The sequence below is a fragment of the Theropithecus gelada genome, chromosome 10 (assembly GCF_003255815.1).
Source record: "Theropithecus gelada isolate Dixy chromosome 10, Tgel_1.0, whole genome shotgun sequence".
Taxonomy (NCBI): Eukaryota; Metazoa; Chordata; class Mammalia; order Primates; family Cercopithecidae; genus Theropithecus; species Theropithecus gelada.
Genome location: NC_037678.1, coordinates 87,984,678 through 88,009,419, shown reverse-complemented (window position 1 = coordinate 88,009,419; position 24,742 = coordinate 87,984,678). Strand labels below are relative to the sequence as shown.

Below are 24,742 nucleotides of genomic sequence, written 5' to 3'. Positions count from 1 at the left end.
CCTCCTCGGCCTCCCAAAGTGCTGGGATTGCAGGTGTGAGCCAAAGCTCCCCGCCTGGAGTTGTTTTCTTAAATTCATCTTTGGATTGTTCCTTGCTGGTGCATAGAAATACAATTGATTTTTTTTTTTTTTTCATTAATCTTGTATCCTGCAATCTTGCTATGTGGATTCTTTAGGGTTTTCTATATACAAGATTATGCCTTCTTCAAATAGTGATAGCTTAATTCTTCTTTTCCATCTGGCTGCATGGTATTTCTTTTTCTTGCCATATTACTCTGTCTAGAACCTCCAGTACAATATTGAACAGAAGTGGTGAGAACAGATTTGTCTTATTTCTGATCTTAAGGGGAGAACATTTAGTCTCTCACGATTAAGTATAATGAAAGCATTTATTGTTATTACGTAGAATTGCTGGCTATCTATGCTGGAATGTTCTGGGTTGAGGGATATAGATATAAAAAAATATATATATATATATATCTCATAATATAAGACAGATAGATAAATGATCAGCTAAGATATTGATTGTTGATCACTGGATCTTTGTTTGCTTTGTTTTTTTTTTTTTTTTTTTTAAATTTTTTGTTTGGACCTCGGGTAAGGAAACATGAGTTAACCATGTTCATCAGTTCTGTTATTATCACCATCATGGTGATATCAGCGTCCACTGCAAGGCCCCTCATTTGCTTTATTTTTGTTTTTCCCTTTGTATTCCTATTTATCATATCTATTCTCTTCTCCCTGTCCTAGACACCCATTCTAATGTGCTGATTACATCTCTAACATGCATGTACCTTTAAAAACACGTGGTGCTGTTCTATATCTATGTGAACTGTTAATGCACATAAATGATATTAAAGGTGATATGCTATATATATATTAGTCTGTTGCCTGAATTTTTAATCATTTTGTTTTATCATGTCTCTCACGCTGCTGAATATACATTTAGATGGTTGCTTTTAATGCTTCGTCATATTCTATTGTGCATGCACCAATTTTCTTTATCTTGTTGCATTGTGATAGACAGTAAGTTGTCTTTCTTTACACCTTGGGGGCACAAACAATGCTGTGATGAAGATTCTCGTTCATATTTTCTTGCATACCTGTCCAAGAATTTCTCTAGGATATTCAAGAGAGGAATTTCTGCCTCTTTTGGCTTAAACATATTTAATTTCATAAGACAGCATCAGTTCATTTTCCAGAATGTCTAAGTTTACATTCCAACAGTAGTGCATGGAAGTTCTTGGTCTGTCCACATCTTCTTCAACATTGTTTTTATTTTTTCACATTTAAAATATTGCTGTTATTAGGGGTGCAATGTGTGTTTTGTTTTAATTTTTATTTATCTAATTTCTAGCGAAGTTGAGGACTTTTTTCATAAATTTCAATCTTCGCTATCTGTGAAATGCTTATCCATAGTCTTCACCTATTTTCCATTGGATTTCTTATGTTCCCTGTTGACTTGCAGGAGTTATTGGTATATTTAAAGTATTAACCCTTGTCAGTTTTAGATATTTCAAATATTTTCTCCTAGGTGAGAATCAGTCTTTTATAACATTATTATTAATAAATATATTTTAGTTCTGTGGAGCTAATAGAATAAAAGAATGACAATGGTCTCATCTTGTTGCTGCTTGACAATATACAGGAAAAGTTTTAGAAGTACCAAAGACTGGAGTGTGTACCCTCTCAGATCCAAAAGAGATTCTGATGTTGGTTGCTGTCATCTCACAAAATTCTTGGTTCTGTATCCAGCGACCACTCCTCATTGGTTTTCTTTCCATACTTCTTCTCTTCCTTTATTTTGAAGCACTTCATAAATGAAGAGAGATCATATTTAAAAACACTAATGGGACATTCATTAGAATAACCTTAAAAAATGTTGGAAAGGATGTGAAGAAATTGGAACCCTTGTGTATTGTTGAAAGGGATGTAAAATGGTATAGGCACTGTGGAAAACAGCATGTTGGTTCCTCAAAAAATTAAACATAGAAATACCATATGATCCAGCAGTCCCACTTCTAGGTATATACCCAAAAAAGCACTAGCATTGGTGGTATAGTGGCGAACGTAGTTGCCTTCCAAAAGAATTGAAAATAGGGACTTGAAAAGATGTTTGTATGCCCATGTTCATAGCAACATTATTCACAATAGTTAAGCAATAGGAAACAATATAAATATCCACCAACCAATAAATGAATAAACAGAATGTAGTATATATACATAATAGAATATCATTCAGACTTAAAAAAGAATGAAGTTCTGATACACTACAGCATGGATGAACTTTTTACACATTATGCTAAGTGAAGTAAGCAAAAAGACAAATACTGTATGATTCCTCTTATGTGAGGTATACAGAGTAGTCAAATTCGTGGAGGTAGAAAGCAGAATGGTCATTGGTAAGGATGACATAGCCAGAGAGGGGAGAATGGGGAGTCGTTGTTTAATGGGTACTGAGTTTCAGTTTGGGATGACAAAAAATTTCTGGAGTGGATAGTAGTGATGCTGTACAATAATGTGAATGTACTTAATGCCATTGCACTGTACACTTCAAAATGGCAAAGATTTGTAAATTTCATATTTCTAATTTTTTTAAAAATAAAAGCATCAACAGACCAATTGATATCTATATACATTTGCTGCATTCACCTACGAAAAATGACTTAAAGATATTTTGATTCTGGGCCATGAGATCTTCTATCCCTTGTGTGGAGGCTGAGTTAAAGCCTGATGCTTAGAAAGTCCCTGGGTTGGAAATCCCTTTGCATTGTAGAGCTAGCAATCTAATACCTGAAAATCAGGTACTAGGTCTGGTGACAGGCTGTTGTTGAGTGAAGTGGAATTGGGAGGCAGAACATTAATGAGACAGCTTCCTGCATTAGCAGGGAGTAAAAGTGTGTGAGAGAGGATACTACCAGCCCTCCTGAAACCCTCACTGTGGCCTGGCCACATGAGTTCACTGATTCAGGCATAGTTTAGTAACAGATAAGAAAGGCACTAGGGAACCCTAGTCCCTTCAACGTTAAGTCTATCTATAACCCATTCAAAGAAGCTGCTGCCCCCACTGCATCCCCATATCCAAGTGTCTCATTTCCCTTGACACATGAGCTAACGGAGGTCTTGGTTGCTCATAAGCAGCTACCAGCAAATTCGCCAATGTGCCTGGGTCTGTGCTGGCAGACAGCTCTCCACAGTTAAATGAATGACTGCAACAACATCTTTTTCAAAAGTCGACATACCCGGGGATAATACAGACCCAGAAAAGTCATTTCCTCTGGAAAGAGTTCAAGGAGATTGGAGGCTGACTGTGGTGATGAACTGATCTATAATTGTGACAGGCTAATATTGTCCCTGGGTGCTGCAACAAGCTTCAAGCACGAAAAAGCTCAGGAAACAATCTCTTTAAAAAAGATGAAGCACAGATAATGGTTTTGTTTTGTCTGAACCAAATAGGAAATCACATCCTAATCCCTTTCAATCACTTTGCAGTGTCATTACCCTACTCCATCAACACTGCTCATAACCTCTGACAGCTACAAGAAGACCTCCATGATGGCATTTTTTTCAGGGAAATGGATGTTTCAGCTATTTGTGTGACCTCCGAGAGGAAATATTTGCAAGCTGGGAAGTGTCCACAGAAGCCATTCTTCTTGGTGGTTGTCGGGGAGTGAAGTCGACACTTTGTTGCTGGAATCAGATCCTTTTTGAAAATAGATGTATGGAAGAAAATGCCACGCCACCCTCTCTTTCCTCTTCTCTGTTCAAGTTCTTCCTAGCCTCATGACAAACGTCTCTCTCGAAAATCAGCAAATAAAGAAATGGGGCTGCGTGTTCCATTCTGGAACTTCACTGGCCTCTGACATTTTGGGGGTAGCCTTTGACGTCTTCACCCTGAACTATCTCCTGCCTCGCTCCATCTGCTGTTGAGAAACCATGAGACGATTCTGCCTGCACACCTCCCAGCAGACAGATGACATAGAGGGCACGCTCTCCTTTTCGTTTTTTCATTCCACTCTTGACTATTTTTATCTTTATTTATTTTATTTAGTTTTCCAAATGTAAAATCATATATACCCCCACATCCAAAATGAAGAATATAGGCCGGGCACAGTGGCTCATGCCTGTAATCCCAGCACTTGGGAGGCCGAGGCAGGCAGATCGCCTGAGCTCAGGAGTTCAAGATCTGGACATCTCAAAAATGCAAAAATTAGCCGAGCGTGGTGGCGCGTGCCTGTAATCCCAGGTACTCAGGAGCCTGAGGCATGGATAATGGATAAGTACTTGAACCTGGGAGGCAGAGGTTGCAGTGAGCTAAGATCGTGCCACTGCACTCCAGCCGGGGTGGCAGAGTGAGACTCTGTCTCCAAATAATAATAATAATAATAATAATGAAAAATATAAAATTGTGAAACTTTTCACTTTCCCAGTTCTCTCTATGAAGCAAAAGGGCGTTTCTAAGATTTTCCAGATCTAGAGTTTGGGAATTCACACTTTTTTTTATTTTTATTTTTTGAGACAAAGTCTTGCTCTGTCACCCTGGAGTGCAGTGGCAGGATCATAGCTCACTGCAGTGTATACCTCCTGGGCTTAAGCTATCCTCCTGCCTTAGCCTCCCAAGTAGCTGGGGCTACAGGTGTGTGCCACCATGCCTGGATAATTTTTAAATTTTTTGTAGAGCTAGTTCTCGCAATGCTGCCCAGGCTGGTCTCAAACTCCTGGCCTTAAGTGATCCTCCCACATCAGTCCCTTAAACTGCAGGGATTATAAGCATGTGCCAACATACCCAACCAATTAACACATTCAAAAAGATACATGAAAGGCTTCTCCTGTTCTCCAGAAGAGATGGGAATGCCAAATGCATATGGATAACATTATAGAAAATAATTTAATGAAGTCCTAGGAGCCATAGACATAAATCAAATAAATGGCAGCTCTCAATTTATAGGGATCATATACATCTACATATGTGCATGAATATATGTGAATATTGGCATAATTTGTTTATGTATACATATACATATATTTATGTACACACTTACATATAGGTAGATATTGATATGTCATTTAAGCCTGAAAAATCCTCTGAGGTAGGGAGTATTATTTATATTTTACAAATGAAGCACCTGGAGTTTTATAAGCTCAAACTATTTGCCCAAAGTCACTTAAAACTGAGATTCCAATGCAGCTGCCCTGCCCAGTGGACATGTGTTGTTTTCGCCTGCCCAGTGTCCATCCCCTTTCATCTAGTGATGACATCTCGATTGTTCTTTTGGGAACCACCCTTCCCCCACATTGTGCAGCCTTCTGGGGACGGTCAAAGTGCCAGACCCCACTCTGTCCAAAGGGCAAGTAGGTGATCAAAGTCAGGCTAGGTAGACTCTCTCTCTTTCCTAGAATCTGAATGTTGAAGGGAACGGCATAATGATGGTTGGAGTTGATCTATTTCAGTGGTTGTTGACTAGAGAAACTGTCCATTCTGTTCCTGCCTTCCCACGCCCCATGTTGCACTGGGCCATGCCCGTCCTGAGGCCCACTCCTTCAAGTTGTCCCTCCATACTGCAAGTTTCGCACATACCCATCCCATCCCACATATCCATCCCTCTGCTTAGGTGGGAGTGGTGGTTGCAGGTGTGCTTTACCCAGATCCTACTCCAGGACACAGATACTCATTCTCCAGCTGCCAACAGCATTGGCTGTTGATGACTCACAGCTGAGTCTCTCTCAGCACTTGCCCTCAGCCACACAGAGCTTCCTTGCCTAAGTTTTGACCCTCTTCTAGGGGAAAGTCTGCTGGGGGACAATGGTCCAGCCCCCTTGTCTCAATCTGGACAACCCTGAAGGGCCATCCCAGCTCCAGAGCTCCTCCTAGGATCAACTGAGACCTCTGCTGCAATTACATCACAGTTCAACTTCTCCCTCTCCCATCCTCCTTTACTCCCCTACAGGTGTTGCTCCAGTGAGCACTCCCAACGCACCTGCTGCATGCAGATCTCCATAGCAGACTCAGCAAATACGACTAAGACACTGGACCTGACTAAATGTCTAATGCTTGCAGCCAAAGACCTTTAATTGATTCAGCCAGGTCTGTGTACCTCTGTATTAATTTACTAGGCTGCCATAACAGAGTACCTACAGACTGGGTGGTTTAAACAACAGAAATTTATTTGCCCACAGTACTGGAGGCTAGATGCCTGAAGATTAAGGTGTCAGCAAGATCTATAAGCCTCTCTCCTTGGTTTGTAGATAGCTGTCTTCTCTCTGTGTCTTCACATGGTCTTCCCTTTGTACACACCTGTGTCCTAATTTCTTCTTCCTGTGACACCAGTATACTGGATGAGGACCCATAGTCATAACTTCATTTTAACTTCATTACATCTTTAAAGACTATCTCTAAATGCAGTCACATTCTGAGGTTAGGACTTCAACATATGAATGAGGGTTGGGGGGTAGAGAGCACAGTCTGGCCCATAACAACGTCCAAAAGTTGCATTCCTTCCCCAACAACTCCCTGAGGTTTAGCATGAAATGGTTCAGTATCTAGGCTGTTTCCTGGTGAGTCTGAATGCTTGAATCTCTCAGTGCTTAGCTATCTTCACTGGCAAACTAGATATACTGCAATATGTAATTCTAAAGTGTAAGGAATAATATAAGTGACACACAGGACATATCAAATAGAAAGCGGAATTAAGAGGCACTCATTTTAAGTGGAAAGGAACTGCTGCCTTCTTTTTAAGATGCAGCCAAGATATCAAGTCACTGGAGGAAGATGGATGATTCAGTGGGGCCAGGATAACCAGAAGTCATGTTAAAATAAATCAGGTTGGAGCCTCTTCATAATTATTATTACCACAAAAAGAAAACCACGAGATAATTTATTTTATAACGTTGAGATGGGAAGTGCCTTCCTAAACATGTCACAAAACCCACAAGCAATTTTTTAAAAGGGATAAATTCAACTACACAAAAAAATCACCATGGAAATCCTGAGTGATGTGCAGTTGATTAAGACTGGAGACAAAGTGGCCGCTGGTGAAGCCATGCTGCCGAAGGTGCTGACATGCTTCCTTTCTCCTTCTCCTTCGGCTGATCACCCAGCAGGCGTTTGCCAATGGCAACCCTGCCACCCAAAGTGCTTGACATTACACAGGAAACTGCACTCTCACTTCCTGGAGGGTGTCCGCCACGTTGCCACCATGTGCATGCTGATTGGGTACCCACCTGTGACGTCAGTTCCTCGTGCTGTCATCGGTGGGTACAAGCAGTTCCTGGCTTTGTCTATGGAGACTGAGTTCACCTTCCCCTGCCATGAGAAGGTCAAGATCTTCTTGGCTGATCCAGCTGCATTTGTGGTTGCTTCCCCAGCCAAGGTTGAAGCAAAGGATGGGCTGCAGGAGTTGAATAAGGATGTGGGATTTGGTCTTTTTGACTAATCCCTAAAGACCAAAGAACTCAGTCAGCTTTATTTATGAAACAAGAAAATAAAGGTTTATGTATTTATCTATTTTTGAGACAGACTCTTACTCTGTCGCCCAAGCTGGGGTGCAGTGGCGCTATCTTAGCTCATTGGAGTCTCTGCCTTCTGGGTTCAAGTGATTACTGTGCCTCAGCCTCCTGAGTAGCTGGGATTGCAGGCTTGTGTCACCATGCCAGGTTAATTTTTATATTTTAGTAGAGATGGGGTTTCATCATGTTGGCCAGGCTGGTTTCAAACTTCTGATCTCAAGTGATCTGCCTGCCTCAGCCTCCCAAAGTGGTAGGATTACAGGCGTGAGCCACTGCGCCCAGCGGTTTACTTCTTTAAACAACAGAAATCTGGAAACAAGAACACAAAAAACAGCCAAAACTGTGGAAAAAATTATAACAAATGACACAGAAAATGCTACTTTTCCAGATTTATAAATTATTTCTACAGAGTTACAAGAAAATAATCCAGTGAACAAATGGGCAAGTGATGAAAATGGTTCAGAGATAAGGAAGTGCAAATGGTTCCTGGACATTGGACAATTTCACTAAAAAGTAAGAGGAAGTCCTATTAAGTCCCATTAAGACCATTTGGGATACCACATGTTAACCCTCATATTGGTAAAGATAAAAAAAAAGTGTGAATACAATTCAGGACTATTGAGGATGTGGGGAAACAGGCACTCTCTTATAATGTTGGTAAGGATGTGAACTGGTACCTTGTCAATAAATGGTAATTGGTAATAATATCCATGAAAATTAAAAGGCACACACCCTGTAACCCAGAAATTCTATGGACCCCCCCTACAACACAGTGTGAAATGTTGCACCCAAGGCCAGGTGCAGTGGCTTACGCCTGTAATCCCAGGACTTTGGGAGGCTGAGGCAGGCGGATCCCTTACATCAGGAGTTCGAGACAAGCCTGGACAACATGATGAAACACCATCGCTATCAAAAATACAAAAAATTAGCCGGACATGGTGGCCCACATCTGTGGCCTGCACCTGTGGTCCCAGCTACTCAGGAGGCCAAGGCAGGAGAATCGCTTGAACTCAGGAGGTGGAGGTTGCAATGAACTGAGATCATGCCACTGCACTCCAACCTGGGTGACACAGTGAGACTCCAGCTCAAAAAAAAAAAAAAAAAGAAAGAAAGAAAGGAAAGAAATGTTGCACCCGAAAGAAAACCTACTTCAGCACTTAAGGTAAGAACAAAAGATAAGCAATAATTCTGGGCAGAAACTAATTGTTATACCCCAATATTCATTATCCCCTTTTTCCTTCTTAATAGAGTCCCACATTTTTAACACGTATCTTGGATTGTGACTGCATTTTCTATCCTCCTTTGTGTGTTTTGTAAAATGAGATAAAACTGAAAGTTGGGAGGTGTCCTTTTCACGAGGGAACATGTTGGTTTTTTCCCCTGGCTGAAATGCAGAAGTGAAGCCTGGAGCTTAAGCAGCCATTTTCCAACATGAGAAGAAAGTGATACACTAAGAACAGAAGAACAATGAGACATAAAGAGCTTCAGTTTTGGAGACTGTAGCTGCCTACAGCAGCCCTGAGTTACCCCAACTCTGCTCATTTTGTACACAAAATAAACTTTTCTATTTTTGTTTTTTTTGAGATGGAGTCTCACACTGTTGCCCAGGCTGGAGTGCAGTGGCAGCGCAATCCTGGCTCTTTGCAACCTCCACCTCTCGGGTTCAAGCATTGTCCTGTCTTAGCCTCCTGAGTAGCTGGGATTACAAGTCTGCGCCACCATCCCTGGCTCATTTTTGTATTTTTAGTAGAGATAGGGTTTCATCATGTTGGCCAGGCTGGTCTCAAACTCCTAACTTCAGGTGATCTGCCCGTCTCAGCCTCCCAAAGTGCTGGGATTATAGGCATGAGCCACTGCGCCCAGCCTGAACTTCTATCTTCTTTAAAACACTAAATCATTACTTTAGATAAAAGTTTTTGATAAATCATGTTATGTACACAACATTGAATATTACACAACTCTTAAAAAGAATGAATCAAATCTATTGAGGTATACATGTAGAATATCCAGATACAGTGAAATGAAATGCTTTACAAGATACTGATTTTATGTGAAACAAGTTTCTAAAAGGTTTTTATTGCTTGTTACCATCTGTGCAAAGAATAAAAATATCGAGATGATATGTTTGTAAGTAGATAAAATCTCTCCTTCTGGAACGGCACAAGACACTGGTAACAGGAGTTACCTCTGAGCAAGAGAACTGGAGAGCTAGGGAAAGGAATGGAAGAGAGACTGCCAACTCTAGCACTTTTTTGTACCTTTTTGTTCTTTTGCATGCATTATTTAAAGTAAATAATAACGTTTAAAAAATTAAAATATGTAGCTGAGATGTCCAGTATGTTCACCTGTTTGGGAATGAGACAGACAGAAATAGCTGGTGGGGCGGGTGCAGGGAATGAGGGACGTAAGCAATGTTTAGGAAGTAGCACATGTATCACAGCCTAATTGGAGATAGCATCCTGTTGGCAGCAGCAGATGAGAGAGGCTGATGCAAATGAATAAGGCATTAGCAATGAAATCCAGAAAGTAGCAACAGGCCAAGAGGAATTTGTATGACAAATCTGAGAAGACCAGGTTCTGACTACGTATGCTTCTGCCTGAGACAGAAAAATCGTCAGTGGTTACTTCTAGAGAATTGCAGTGTGTGGTCATGTGCATATTGAGGACTGAGTAGGAAAGTGGTTGAATTTTCTAGCAAGTCACTGAGTGATAATTTGTTTACTGAAATGAAGCATTTTTTCTTCTCCAGCCTAGCAGTGAGCTATACATATATATATATAAAATGTATATATGTACACATACACACATATATGTATATATGTATACACATATGTATATAGGGGTGTGTGTGTGTATGTATTTTTATGGAGACACCCCAATGGATTTCCACGATAGATGTATTTTTGAATGTAGGAGCTGGAGGGATGTTTCATTTTCTTGGTACGGAAAACACACCAAACAAGCGTGATTAGAGGAAGGTGACTGAGGGTTTTAAAGGTGCCGAAAAGAAGTGAGGAGCCATATCTTTCAGGCATACCTTGTAGGACAGCAGCAGGTGTGAATCAGAAGTTTTGCTTTTAAGTGTGTCAGGGAAATTGGCATAGATACTGCTTATGATATGAACAAGTAATCAATTTGACTGAATAAGTAAAAGTAACTCTAGTTAGGAATGTTAATATGAACTGCCTATTTAGTATGAGCCAAGTTGCTCTCATAAATAGTTAGATGTTTAAGACTGAACTTAAGTCTTCTCTGAAGATGACAATAAACATGCTATGAACATGTTATGCAGCTTCAAAAATCTGTGCACACCTGGTAAAATGACTTTAAAAAATTGGCAATCCCCACTGCTGGTGAGAATATGGAGAAGGAAGATTCTTATACATTGCTGGTGTAAATGCAAAATGGTACACTCACTCCAGGGAATGTTTTTTCTTTTTTTTTTTTTTTTTAAGTTAAACAGGTAATTGGCATAGACCAAGAAATTTGATTTCCTTGGTTTTTGCCCAGAAGAAATGAAAACTTAGGTTCAAACAAAACCCTACATGTGAATGTTTGTTGTGGCTTTATTCATAATTGTCAAAAGTTGGAAACACCCAAATGTCCTTTTACTTGTGAATGGACATACAGACTATGGTAAATTAAATACTGCTCAGTAATAAAAGGAACTATTGAAACATGGATGAGTCTCAAATGTATTATACTAAGTGAAAGAAGTCAGACTCAAAATATATGATTCCATTTATGGGACATCCTACAAAAGACAAACTGTAGGAACAGAAAGCAGATTAGTGATTGGCAGGGGCTAGGAGAGATTTGCTACAAAGGGGTGCAGGGACATTTTTGGGGTGATGATACTGTTCTATATTTTGACTATATTGATATGCATACACAAATGTATGCATTTGTTAAAACTCATAAAACTGCATACTAAGAACTCTGAATATAACTATATGAAACTGATATCCCAATACAACTGACTTTAAAATAAAAAGCCTGTACTTTCAGGGAGCTTTCTAGGAAGGTAGAAACATTCTGAATCTGTGGTGGTTACATGGGTATATACATATGAAATAGTTCATCCAGTTGAACATTTAATATTTGTGCACTTTATGCGCACCACTGAATGTATTTCACATCTTATTTTAAAAAATAAATGAAAAAAAGTCTGGTTGTAACTTATACTAGCAACAACAAAAGAGAGAGAGAGTGTGTGTGTTTGTGTGTGTGCATGTGTGCGTGTCTGTGTGTGTGTGTATGAGGGAGAGAAAATAGCATGCTGAGGAAAAGGATCAAATGACTGTCTACAACCCTGTTGGGATGGATATGGGACCTTGAGTATGGTGCTTGATAACGGCAGAAAGAAAGGTTGTGGCCACCAAAGACAAATGTCACCAAAGTTGAGGTAGGAGGCAGGATTCAACTCCAGAGGTGGCGCTGGGACACTGGACCAAATTGAGGACCAGCTTTGTATAAGACACACCCATCAGTGTGCCATGGCAACATCCAGAAGTTATCACCCCTTTCCATGGCAACAACTCGACAACCCAGAAGTTACCACACTTTCCTAGACACTTCTGCATAAACCACCCCTTAATTTACATGTAATTAAAAGTGGTTTTATATATATGAGTGCAGAACTGCCTCTGAGCCGCTACTCTGGGCACAGTGGCTATGGGGTATCCCGGCTCCACAAGGAGCAGTGCCTCTGCCACTGCTGTACACTGCCACTGCAGTAATAGTTGCAATCTAACACTACCAGCTCACCCTTGAATTTTTTCCTGGGTGAAGCCAAGAACCCTCCTGGGCTAAGTCCCAATTTTGAGGCTTTCCTGTGCTGCATCAATGTCACAGTCTTGCTTAAGGCTGACCCTTTGTATCAACATGTATTTGTTTTTCCCCTATCGCTTTATTCAGTTCTGCTTCTGACAGCTGCTTTTCCATTTCTAGTGATTTCTCCAACACATCTCTGTTGAGAAGGAGGGGCTGAAGGAAAAGGCCTGAGCTATAAGGACACAGATATCAGGGTTCAGACCTCGGCTCTAATACTTACAAGTTATATGACCCTTGGCAAACTTCTCCATATATTTTCATCTGGTGTATTTCTTCTCTATGAGTCATTCATGTACACAGAAGTCTCAGTACCTCGGGGATCTTCAGGAACATTACACACCTCTCAGCAACAACTTTGGAGCACGCTGTTTCCTACTAATGCTCCTTTTTGAGCATTTGAATGATTTCTGTAGCATAATTTTTGTAGCAATAACAGTGAACCATAAAAACTCAATGGCCTCATTATCAAGTCATCTGCACAGGGCCAATTGATTTGGATGATATCAATTCTCTTAATCCTTCCCTGGAGTGCAGTGGGGCAGAGTCCTCCTTGCTTATTTTACACAGAAGAAAAATTACTGCAGTTCCTGGGCACCTCAGCTTTGTTTCTGGAAATATGAGGAAGTGCAAAGGTGTGGCATCCCTACTGGCAATCTATTGCATTCCCACGTGAGCATGGTGAACTTCCCTCACATGGATTGCAGGAGTACCTCCCTGACTGACTGCTGAGGTCCTGGGGAAAGGGAACTTGAACACCATCTGGAATATAGGAATTTTTTGTAGGGGGAATGGTGAATAGGCAGACAGAGTTCATTTCCAGATTGTTATTCACTCCAAGCTTTTCAGATTCAATGTCTCTGGGGTGTGCATGGTTGAGCATCTTTACACGTCAGCCTGCTGCCATCAAACCCTGGACTTTATCCCAGAACTACAAATGAGATCTCAGCCCCCGAGTTGTCTGTCATGAGCCTCGGGGCCTGCTTTGCTGTGACTGGACACTCTACCATCTGTCCATCAGCTTTGAAGCGCTTCCCTCTTTTGTCCCAGGAATGCAATTAAGCGAGTTACTTGGAGCTGTGCCTTCAGTAATCTTACTGGAGGTTTACACAGTCATAGGGTGAGTTAACAGGGTAAGGGTTGAATGGGTGAGTCGGATGAGGAAAGTATTTTGTTTCTTGGCTTAGTTTTGCACGGTAGCATTTGTCTCCTTATGTAAAGAGAGTGCAAGTTACTATCCTGCCATCTTCTGTACTGTATTGAATTACCAATATAATTGTAATCAGCACTTCTGGAGAGTGCTGATGGCCTATTTTGTACTTGTTTGTGTTAATCAATGTTAATTACAAAGCAAGCACAGGGGTTAACGAATTATAATGGACTTAATTAAGCTTGACAGTAACAAATGACATAACCTTTATGTTATGGCCTGGTTAAAGTAACAAAAAAAAAAGGGGGGGACAAAATAGGCCAGAAAATCATCACATAGGAATCCATATTCATATACTGGTTACCTACAGGAACAGAATAGTATAATGAATTTATTGGTTTTGCTAATTGTCAAGTTAAATTTTTACCACGCTGGCACTACTGGGAGTACAGAGAACTATTAGGCCTGCTTTTTACCCTCAAAAAATGTGTAATTTTATTGGAAGAGAGACACAGAAAACCGAGTTTTAAAATGCTCCAATGAGTCACAAGCGAGTGGTGCCTACCATGTTACAAGCATTTGGAAGAGATGGGGATCACCGTGGGTTGGTGCAGTGGAGGAAGACTGGGGAAGGTAGAACTCAAAGAAAAAACTCGACAGAGGAGAGGAGGAGAGAAGTAGGCATTCTTACTGGATGCACGGGTGGAGCAAAGGTTTGGAGGCAGGAATGCAAATACTGTGTTCGGTGAGCATGCATGCTTCTGTGAACCTGCTTCATTGATTTAAGTGCCACAGAAGGGTAAGGAAAGTGTCATCCACAGTCACACTACCTGGTCTGAGCCTTGGTCTCCTCATGTATAGAGTAAGAAATGACCACAAAGACACTTCTGGTGCCCAACTGCAGCTGCAAAAGTCCTTGAGCAGGACCTTTTCTCATTAGATGACATAGGATGTTTTTGGATGCAAGCAATAACACACACACCCAAACAGAACGGCTTCCATAACAATCATCCGTTTACTGCTCCTAAGTCTACTGGTCAGCTTGGTCATTCAGCTGCTCTGGATGGGCTCAGTCGTTCTGGGCTGTTCTCACTCATACATCTGATGTCTTGGTGGAGGTTGGCTGGAGTGACGTGGCCCACTTACATGTCTGGTAGCTGGCTGGCTATTGGTTGCAGGGCTGAATTTGACTGGGACACACCAGCATTCAGCAGGTTAGCCTGGGCTTGCTCACATGACAGCAACAAGTTTCCTAGAGCCAGAGTTAGGAAGCATGCAAGGCCTCTGAGGCCAAGGCTTAGAAACGATATGAAGCCAATTCTGCTGCATCCTGTGTGCCAAGGCAAGTTCCAGGGCCAGCCATATTGAAGAGGTGGAGAAAGAGATTCCACTTCTTGAGGAGAGCTGCAAAATGACATTGCAAGGTATGAGTCCGGGGAAGAGAAGCATTTACGACGATTTTTAAACTTTACTCTGTGTTTCAGGCAAAGAGGCTTTCTCACTATTCCAGAAGCAGGACTTGTTTTTCCAACACTAAACATTCGTTCAAGGAATTTCCTCTGCTTTAGGGGGTTCAAATTCTGTCCCTCCTGCAAGACCGATCTCCAAAACTAATTCATCTATGAAACTTTTCCCTATCCCTTTAAATAAATATGGTTTCTCACTCTTTCGAAGTTAAAATGAGGCCACAGACTCTACAAAGTCTATCAGTTCTGAACTATTTATGACCATACAGTTTTATATGTATAGTTGCATATAGTTAGATGCAATTGAAAACAATCTTTTTTATCTTAGCATATAAAATGACTATGATTTAGGGTGATAGCGTCTATTAAATTGAATCTACTGTAATTTCTTTATTCACTTTTGCTGTAAAAGAAAGCAGGCATTGGTGGCTACCTGCCTAAAGCTTTACTAAAATTACTTAGTATGATTTTTGCGATTATCTTTACTGTGATTTTGGAGTTCAGATTTTCTATCTGACCCTAAAGCATACTTTTTCAAATTTATCCCTGCTTTTAATGTTTAGTATTTTAGAAGATTCTAAATATACTTTAAATTTTGTGACTTAGAAAATGAAAATCGTAGGCCAGGAGTGGTAGCTCACACCTGTAATCCCAGCACTTTGGGAGGCCGAAGTAGGTGAATCACTTCAGGCCAGGAGTTTGAGACCAGCCTGGCCAACATGGTGAAACCCCATCTCTACTGAGAATACAAAAATTAGTCGGGTGTGGTAGCAATCACCTGTAATCTCAGCAACTTGGAAGGCTGAGGCAGGAGAATCGCTTGAATCCGGGAGGTGGAGGTTGCCGTGAGCCAAGATAGCACCACTGCACTCCAGCCTGGGGGACAGGGCAAGACTCTGTGTCAAAAAAAAAAAAAAAAAAGGTGCTGGGTTTGGACTTGGTATCTGTGATTCCTGTCTCTGGTACTATTATTTATTATACATTTATTTGAAAACCCAGAAAACACTTGTTTTTCTCTTTAGTTAACCACATAACTCTTAAATTCAACTTAAGTCCCTTGGTGTAAGGCACTCCTGTAATAGATATTAAGCATATCATGTGATATAATGCTTATGGTCAGTACTTCTAGCACATAGGGAAATGGATGGGTTTATGAGGTGTCAGTTATATCCTTTGTCCCAATTGAAGTTTGCCAGTCTGATGTTCATCAAGATTTTCAAAAAGTCATGTTTGTAAGAAAGTAAATCAATTTTATTCCTCAGAGGCTAGGATGAAGAAAAAGCACAGCTCATGAAAAATACAGTATTTTTCTTCTGATGACAATATTCCCTGATGATTCAAATATTTTGAGGTGGAATGAATATTCTATTACAGTGCTATTTCACTTCGAAATGAAGCAGCTAAGACTCAGAGAGTTTAAGTCACTGAAAAGTTTTTGGCATTAAAAAAGTTTTTAAAATAGAGATTAAAAAAAATTTGAAAAGAAGTTTTAAAAAAGAGATTGCTAAACATCAGGAAAAAAAGGTCAATAAATGAAGACCAAAATAAACTACATCAAAACAAACTAAACAACCACATCCCCCACCTCACATATGCATCTTGAGACCATTTGGGTTTTAATCCAGATCTCAGAATTTTCTCTTCTCCTTCCCATCGCAATTCAATCTTCTTACAAAACAAAAATGTCGGCCGGGCTTGGTGGCTCATGCCTGTAATCCCAGCACTTTGGGAGAGAGAGGCAGGCGGATCACGAGGTCAGGAGTTTGAGATCAGCCTGTCCAACATGGTGAAATCCTCGTCTCTAATAAAAATACAAAAATTAGCCGGGCTTGGTGGTGGGCACTTGGTGGTGGGAGAATCGCTTGAAACCGGAAGGTGGAGGTTGCAGTGAGCCGAGATCGCACCACTGCATTCCAGCCTGGAAACTCTGTCTCAAAAAAAAAAAAAAAAAAAAAAAGTATATATATATATATATATATACACACACACACACACAATAAAAATAAAAGTCTTTTATTCCTCCAATTGAATTTTAAGATAATAGATTCTTAAACCTTTTTTATGCCGTGGACCCTTTGGGTTGTTTGGTGAGAGTAACATTTTCAGAATAACATTTTAAAATGCATAAAATAAAATAAACGGGATTACAAGGAAAATCAATTATACTGAACTATAACTATCAAAATGTTAGAAAGTAATGTGATCTTAAGGTAGGTTTGTTATTTAGTGACTCCCCTGAGTACCCACCCCTTCTTTGGGGGGCCCCCTCCTACATTGACTGGGCCTGGCCATGTGACTGCCTTTGGTCGGTGGAAGTTCAACAAATGCTTGTGCATAGGGCGTGCTCTCCTGGAGGCGTGTCTCTCTGCCGCAAGAAACCTGGAAACTGGTCTAAACTTTTTGAGGATGAAAAAGCAAAATGCATCAACTTTTCCTCACCCCAGCTGAGCCTAGACCCCAGCCACAAAGCACAGGTGACACCAGCAACCCACAGAATTGAGAGAAATAATAACTGGTTTTTGTTTTAAGCCTCCACATTTTTGGCAATTATTTTTATGCATCAGTACATGACTGATATGGATCCCTAAATTCTATTACTGACCTTTTGGGCCCCGGATTTAGAGTTTTTTTTTTTTTTTTTTTTTTTTGAGACTGGGTCTCTGTCCCTCAGGTTGGAGTACAGCGGTGCCATCTTGGCTCACTGCGACCTCCGCCTCCTATGCTCAGGCGATTGTCCCACCTCAGCCTCCTGAGTAGCTGGGACTACAAGCACACGTCACCATGAGTGGCTTGTTTTTTGTTTGTTTTGTCGTAGGGACAGGGTTTTACCGTGTTGCCCAGGCTGGTCTCGAACTCCTGAGTTCTGGCAATCCATCCTCCTCGGCCTCCCAAAGTGTTGGGATTACAGGCATGAGCCACCGTGCCCGGCCTAGAGCTTCTGTAACTGTTTTTCACTATCAGTATTTTAAGCTCTCACAGTTTGCGTAGAGGTCATCTATCCCCTGCCTCCTTGCAGGGAGGGTGGCAGTGGGCAGCATCTTTACTCCCCGAACGTGCTGGAAATGCCACGTCTCAGGCTTTCCCTCCGACCTGCCCATAAGAAGCCGCAGTTGCACAAGACCGCCAGGTGATTCCTTTAAACATTTAAGTTTGCAAAGCACTTCAAAGGAGGCACACTAAAGTTTGAGAAGATGAGCAAACCCCTTATCTTATAATAATCTTCCCTTTCAGAAACTTCCTACACGCTCTAATAGAAATGTTTTCTGCTAAGAAAGTGCCCGTTCCATATCGTCTGCGATGATCAAGCCTTACTGCCTCCTATTGAGAAGCTCCAGGCATGCTGTTTGTTGTCTAAAGCGTCTGCCGGGGGGCGATGGTCCGTTTTGTGTCAGACGGCAAAGTCGTGGATGGACAGGGGGCTTATAAACACATGTAGGTTGTTGGAATTATATTAACGAATGAATGAGCAAAACCTGCTAAACTACCTACCAGTGAAACCCCGATACAGAAAATCGCTGTCATGAGTAAGCTAGCACTCCTGAAAAGTTTGAATACTGAACTGGCCAGCGTCTGCGCGCCGACGCCCCCCAGGTGGCCGGAGTGACCCGGAGCAGGCGTGGACGTCTCTCAGCTCCGCGCGTTGGGCCCGCACAGTTTGTCCCCACGCAGCTCCCATATAAGGCGGGCCCCTCCCCTCCCCTGCCACCCGCAGCTAGGGCGCCGCGCTGGCTCCTCAAACCAACCCCCCGCTACTGCGCATGCTTGGCCCGCTCGCCCGCTCCTTAATATCCTGCTCCGGGTGTTCCTGCCACCCATTGGTCAAATTCGCACCCAGCTCTGCTCCCGACAGGGAAAACCCAGTGATTTCCGCGCTCTAGAAACAAAGGGATGCTATGATCCCTGCTGGCCCTAGGGATCCAGGGAAGGTTATGGGAAGATAATTCTTTGTGTAAGTGGGTTGCGTATTTGCATACATCATAACACTTGATGCGTTCACCAACTCTATGCCGTTGTTCCTGATTTGCAGATGAGGCAAGAAGCCTCAGAGGCGCCCAGTAATTCAAAATGGATGGCTGACAAGGCTAGTGTTGGAGCTAGGACTTAAAAACAGGAGCTCCGCCTCCATTCCTTGAGTCCCCCATTATAGCTTGGCTTCTTGGAGGGGCTGCTCCTGTGGCTCACAGGTGGGCTTCTGGGTGTGTGTAAACGATTTCATGCATGCTGGATTCAGTGAATGAATGCATTTACTTTCTACACAGGAAGGGAGGTGGAGCTCACTTCTACCAGAGGCTCTAAGCCTTAAGATACCAGTTGTCGGCCTGAAGCGGTGGCTCACGCCTGTAATCCCAGCACTTTGGGAGGCTGAGGTGGGCGGATCATTTGAGGTCAGGAGTTCGAGACCAACCTGGCCAACATGGTGAAACCCCGTCTCTACTAAAAATACAAAAATCAGCCGGGCGTAGTGGCACATGCCTGTAGTCCCAGCTACTCGGGAGGGTGAGGTAGGAGAATCGCTTGAACCCGGGAGGTGGACGTTGCAGTGAGCCGAGATCGCACTATTACATTCCAGACTGGGTGACAGAGCAAGACTGTCTCAAAAAAAAAAAAAAAAAAAACAAAAACAAAAAAAAATACCAGTTGTCTTTGCCTTTAACTCCCTTATGATTAAAACTAAAAATTACTAAAGTGTAACAAAAGTGCAAAACGAGTCCAAATAAGGTTTGATTCTAGCCAATATAACGACATTCCCGCACACATTTAAAACATCCAACACCCTATTAACCGCTTGGAGCTCCTTAGGGTAGCAGAGAAGGCCCTAGCGGAGTTCGCCACTAACAAGCTGTGATCATCTCTGCGACTCAGTTTGTTGGAGGGTAAAATGGATGAGTTAACTCATGCTTGACTGGGTGAAGCCAGGTCCTTGCTTTGGTCATCTGACCCCAGGACTGTGATCCTTGCCGCTGGCTTTAAATTGCTGCGATCCTCTTCTCTCCAGTTTTTCAGGCTGTAAGGGTGGGTTCTAGTTTTCCTGAAACCATCAGTCCCTGGTCGCCCTCCATAACCTCTGCGCCACGGTCCACAACGTGGCCCTTCCAGACTAGGGGATCCCGGAGGCGGCGCCCAGGCCCCGCGGCCCCGCCCCTCCGCGCCGCCCGGCCGTCGCCAAACCGCGGCGCACGGATCACGCGGGCCGGAGCCGCTCTGGGCATGCTCAGTGGCCTGGCAGGTGGGGCCGCCGCGGAACTCCAGGTCCGGCCGGGAGCAGAGGGGCGGGGGCGAGAGGGAAGTGGGCGGGAGCCGGGATCTGAGTCTCCAGCGTCGCCGGCGACCACGGAGTTCTGGGCTGGTGGGACCCCGCGCGGGCTGGGTCGGGATGAGCGATGGCATCGGTCAAGGTGGCCGTGAGGGTCCGGCCCATGAATCGCAGGTGAGTGGGGCCGCCCGCGCCCCGCCCCCTTGTCGCGCGCCCACCCAGAGGAAGCCTGTTTCCAGCTCCCCCAAAGCCAGCCTGGACTTAAAAGTGTCACCGGCTGGTCCTGGCCCACCGGGCCCAAGCTGTGGCCTCTGGGGGCCTGGAGGACTTCGTGCACTGCTGTCCCGTTCACATTGCCCTGGAGAGGACCCTGGTGGTAAAGGAGAAGATTCTATTAACTCTCTCCACCCTATTAACTTGAGCTTTTCCTGTTCCCCCTTTAAAAAAGCATCAAGGGAACATTACCATGAAGATGTAAAATAGTTGGGGGGATGGTGAGAGTGCTGAGGGGGGCACCACGAGCTGTCAGGCGAACCCCTCATTTCTACCAACTCAGAAGTTCTCTTAACAATTAACCATGCTACTTTTTAATCTTTCAGTTAGAGATGATTTTGATTCCGTGAATGTCTAATCCATAACTTATCACTTCCTAACTTTATGTCAGAGACAACTCTGACAAAGTCCTGACTCCTAGAAAAAAGTCAAGGACGCTTTACACGTGTTTGAAATATTCTGATATTAAGAGAGAGGAAGAGTGTTACACACAAAATTTAATCTTGTTATGTATTTCTACAAAGTAATGCTTTTCAGAATCCTTATCTTCATTCACTGAAAAATCGTGTGTGCTCCCTTTTCAATGACCTCTTTTAATCAGTTTAGAAAGATTCTTTGGAAAAGTTACTTTTTAAATTGGTTTGACTTTAAAGAATGAAGTAGACCTAAATGGGATGTGTCCTCAAAGGTGATAGGCGAGGTTCACACAGAGCTATTTGATTTTATTGACTTCTCTACCAAGTTGGTGGATATTTGACTTAACATAGGCCTTTTTTGCTTTTGTCATATCAACTTGTGGAGGTTAATGTTTGGTAGTTCTGATGCCTGATTGGGGCATCTGAAGACCATAAAATCAAAAGATTTCCAGAACCTTATTTGACTCATCTGAATCTGTTTCTTCTCTTGGCAAGTAGGAAATCATTATTTTGGTTTGTAATAATTAAAACCCAATGTTTTTAGAGTCTTCTTTTTGTGACTTTTGAGTTATTTCTAAAGCTGTTTAAAGTAAGAGTTTGACTTTTTTGCTCTAAGGGAATTTTTATGTTTCTGTGTACATTCAATCATAGAAGATAAACTTTACAAAGATTTTTCTTTATTATGGATTTTCATATATATGGAAGTTCTTTTTCTCCTTTGGAATAATATGAGCATATGCTAGCAAATTGTGTTGTGTAACTTTAGAAAGTATTTGTTAAGCACCTACCAAACACATAGCATTGTGCTGGATGCTTTCTGGGATACAAGGGGAATGAGACCTGGTGAGCCCGTGATCTGGTGAGAGAGGGATTATGTACTGGCATGAGTCTTGTGAAATATTGGGCCTGCTGGGACAGGAACTGTGAGTTCAGTGCCTTGCCAGTGTAGGCCTGGAGCCCAGGGACATGGAGGGATGGCAGGAAATAAGTCCAGAGGCCTTGGGCTTTGATGAGGCAGGTTCACGTGATGTTATTTATATTCTCGGTAGAGAACTCTGGTGGTGTCAAGATTGAGGTAAGAGGCAGGTGATCAGCAGTCTGAGCCAGAGGTGAAATGGGAAGGCAGGATAGTTACACGAAGACCATTCACTGGCAGAATTGGCAGGATTTGGCAGCTCACTGGATGGGAAGAAGGGGGAAAGATGCGAGTGTAGAATCATTAACTGAGGTTTGATGCTGAAGAAGGTGAGTAAAGATTGAGGAAGGTGGACAATGAAGTTGGTGTGTTCTCTCTTGGATGTGGAGAGTTACATGAGATGCAATACGTGTCAAGTACAAGCACAGAGCAAGTGTTTCATGCATGTTGACCTTGTTCATTATCTGAAGTGTGGGAAGGACATCCATCCCTCTGCTAGAGGTGTCCAGCAGAAAGCTGAAAATGCGGGGTTAGGTCTCAGGTGATTTGAGGATCGACATTTGGAAATCTTTTGCACATAAACCACAATTTAAGGATGTTACGTGAGAAGAAAAGGGAGCCAGGGATTGGACATTGGGATATCCCCCTCTTTAGGATTTCAGGGAGAAGATTGACTTGCAGTCCATAGAGGAGAACCAGCACAGCAAATAGTCATGGCAGGAAAGGGAGACGAGCATCCTGAAGGAGGTGGTGGTGGTTAGTGTCAAATATTGCCAGGATGATGAGAATAAGATGGTGTCCTTGGTCTCGAAGACAAGGCTACTTGATAACCTTCCCAACAGTACTTTCAAGGAGAGTCAATGATTCAGAAGTTGGCAGTGAGTGGAAAGAGATATATAAATTGGCAACTGAATATACTTGACCTAATTTATAAGGAAAGACATGCATGCTATAATAGTGATAAAATGCCATTTTTTAGCCAGCGAGATTGATAAATGTTAACTGAGCATCAATTGCTGGTAGAGGAGTGATGAAACAGACGCCTCTGCATTGGTCACAGAAGCATAAAGGACCAAAACATCTGAAACTTTCATATTGGGAAATTTGACAGTAGTTGTCAAGATTAGAAATCTTTATACTTAAGCAAAAAATGCTTCCCTTAAAAAAATTGGAAATCTATAAACTCTTTGGTCTGACAATTTCTAGTTTTTCTAATTTCTAAGTTTTATTATATGGATTATATTTCTGCGTACAAAGATCTATGTGTAAAGATGATGATTTTTGCATCATTGTTTATAACAAAAAATCATAAATGACCTTAATATACAAAACTGGGAAATTTGTTAAGTTATGGCCTAAATCATTTGGTGGAACGTTATGCAACTCTTAGAAAGAGGGTGTTGATCTTAAAAGAGTTCCAAGGTAGAGGATTGAGAAAAGCAAGATATCCACAGTGGAGTAAAGTTGTGTGTATGTGTGTGCTAACAAATGTACACACACACACACACGCACACACAGATTCATTTGTATATAATGGTTTGTAAGAAACCTAACACTGATACCTCTAAAGAGGAGGACTGATGATGAATCCATTAGGCAAAGGTGAAAGGCATTTTTTTCTTTTTACTGTTTGTTTTTTTCTCATGCGTAGTTTTATACTTAGAATTAATTATTGACCCAGCAATGCTTATTTAGGTAATTTTAAAAAGTCACCTACAAAATTCATTGGCACTGGAGAAGTTTCAGTTGGTTGTGAGGAGGATTGAAGGAAGTTGTTAATAATTTTTTTAATGGTAATCTTTAGAGTAGTGGAGCCTCAGGCAAAGGGAAAGCAACCTACAGAAAAACAAGTCCCAGAGTTATTGGAAAGTAAGGACTGCTGGTGGTGCAGTGTTGAGTTTGACTGAGTTTCTAAACTAGGGGCCTTTGCAGTAATCAGTCAGCGTTGTAAGGAATGTGAGTGCTTGATTCAGGCTAAGATGTGATGAGATTATTTTTATTGCCTTGTAGCTTTCAATTATGTGGCAATAATACTCATTTCAAATGCGGAAGTGATTCTGTTGCGTAGGCAAAGTAGTAGCCACTTTTATTGAGACTTGACTCTGTGCCAGACTCTCTGGTCCCAGCTCCAGGTACAAAATCTAATTTAATCTTTGCAGCCAGCTTGGCATGTGGAGACTATTATTGTTATGCCATTGTACAGATTGGGAGACATAGTTTCTTGGTCTATTTGGACTGCTGTAACAAAATACCATAAACTGAGTGGCTTATAAACAACAAGCATTTATTTCTCGTAGTTCTGAAGCTTGGGATATCTAAGATCAAGGTGCCAGCAGATAGGCTATCTTGTGAAAGCCAGGTCCTCATACATAGTAGATTCCTGCTGTGTCCTCACGTGGTAGAAGGAGCAAACAGACTCCCTTGGGCCCGTTTTGTAAGGGTGCTAATCCCATTCACAAGGACCTCATGACCTGATCACCTCCCAAAGGCCCTACCTCTTAATACTATCTCAGTGAGGGGTTAGGTTTCAATATTTGAATTTTAGGGGGACACAAACATTCAGATCATAGCACATAGTTAACTTGCCCAAAGTCAAAGTCAGTTTCTTAAGACCGTCACAGATATGCCATTTATTTATTTATTTTTTTTGAGACAGGGTCTTACCCTGTTGCCCAAGCTGGAGTGCAGTGGTGCAGTCATGGCTCACTGCAGCCTCCACCTCCTGGTGGGCTCAGGTGATCCCCCTGCCTCAGGCTCCTGAGTGAGTGGGACTGTTGGTGCACACCGCCACACTTCGCTAATTTTTAAAATTATTTATAGAGGCGGGGTCTCCCTATGTTGCCCAGGCTGATCTCAAACTCCTGGGCTCAAGTGATCCTCCCACCTTGGCCTCCCAAAATGCTGGGATTACAGGTGTGATCCACAAAAGAG

At 42.2% G+C, this 24,742-nt stretch overlaps 1 protein-coding gene across 4 annotated transcripts in view; it reads left to right on the top strand.

Moving 5' to 3' along the window:
* Window positions 1–20,174: 20,174 nt before the first annotated feature.
* KIF16B (kinesin family member 16B) overlaps window positions 20,175–24,742 on the top strand; it is a 307,106-nt gene continuing 302,538 nt past the window's right edge. For 3 of the 4 annotated variants that reach the window (XM_025400350.1, XM_025400349.1, XM_025400347.1), the window contains exon 1: window positions 20,175–20,380. In XM_025400350.1, coding sequence (XP_025256135.1) covers window positions 20,334–20,380 — 47 coding nt within the window. In that variant the 5' untranslated portion in view covers window positions 20,175–20,333. The remainder of the gene's footprint in view (window positions 20,381–24,742) is intronic. The other variant, XM_025400348.1, reaches the window with a different exon arrangement.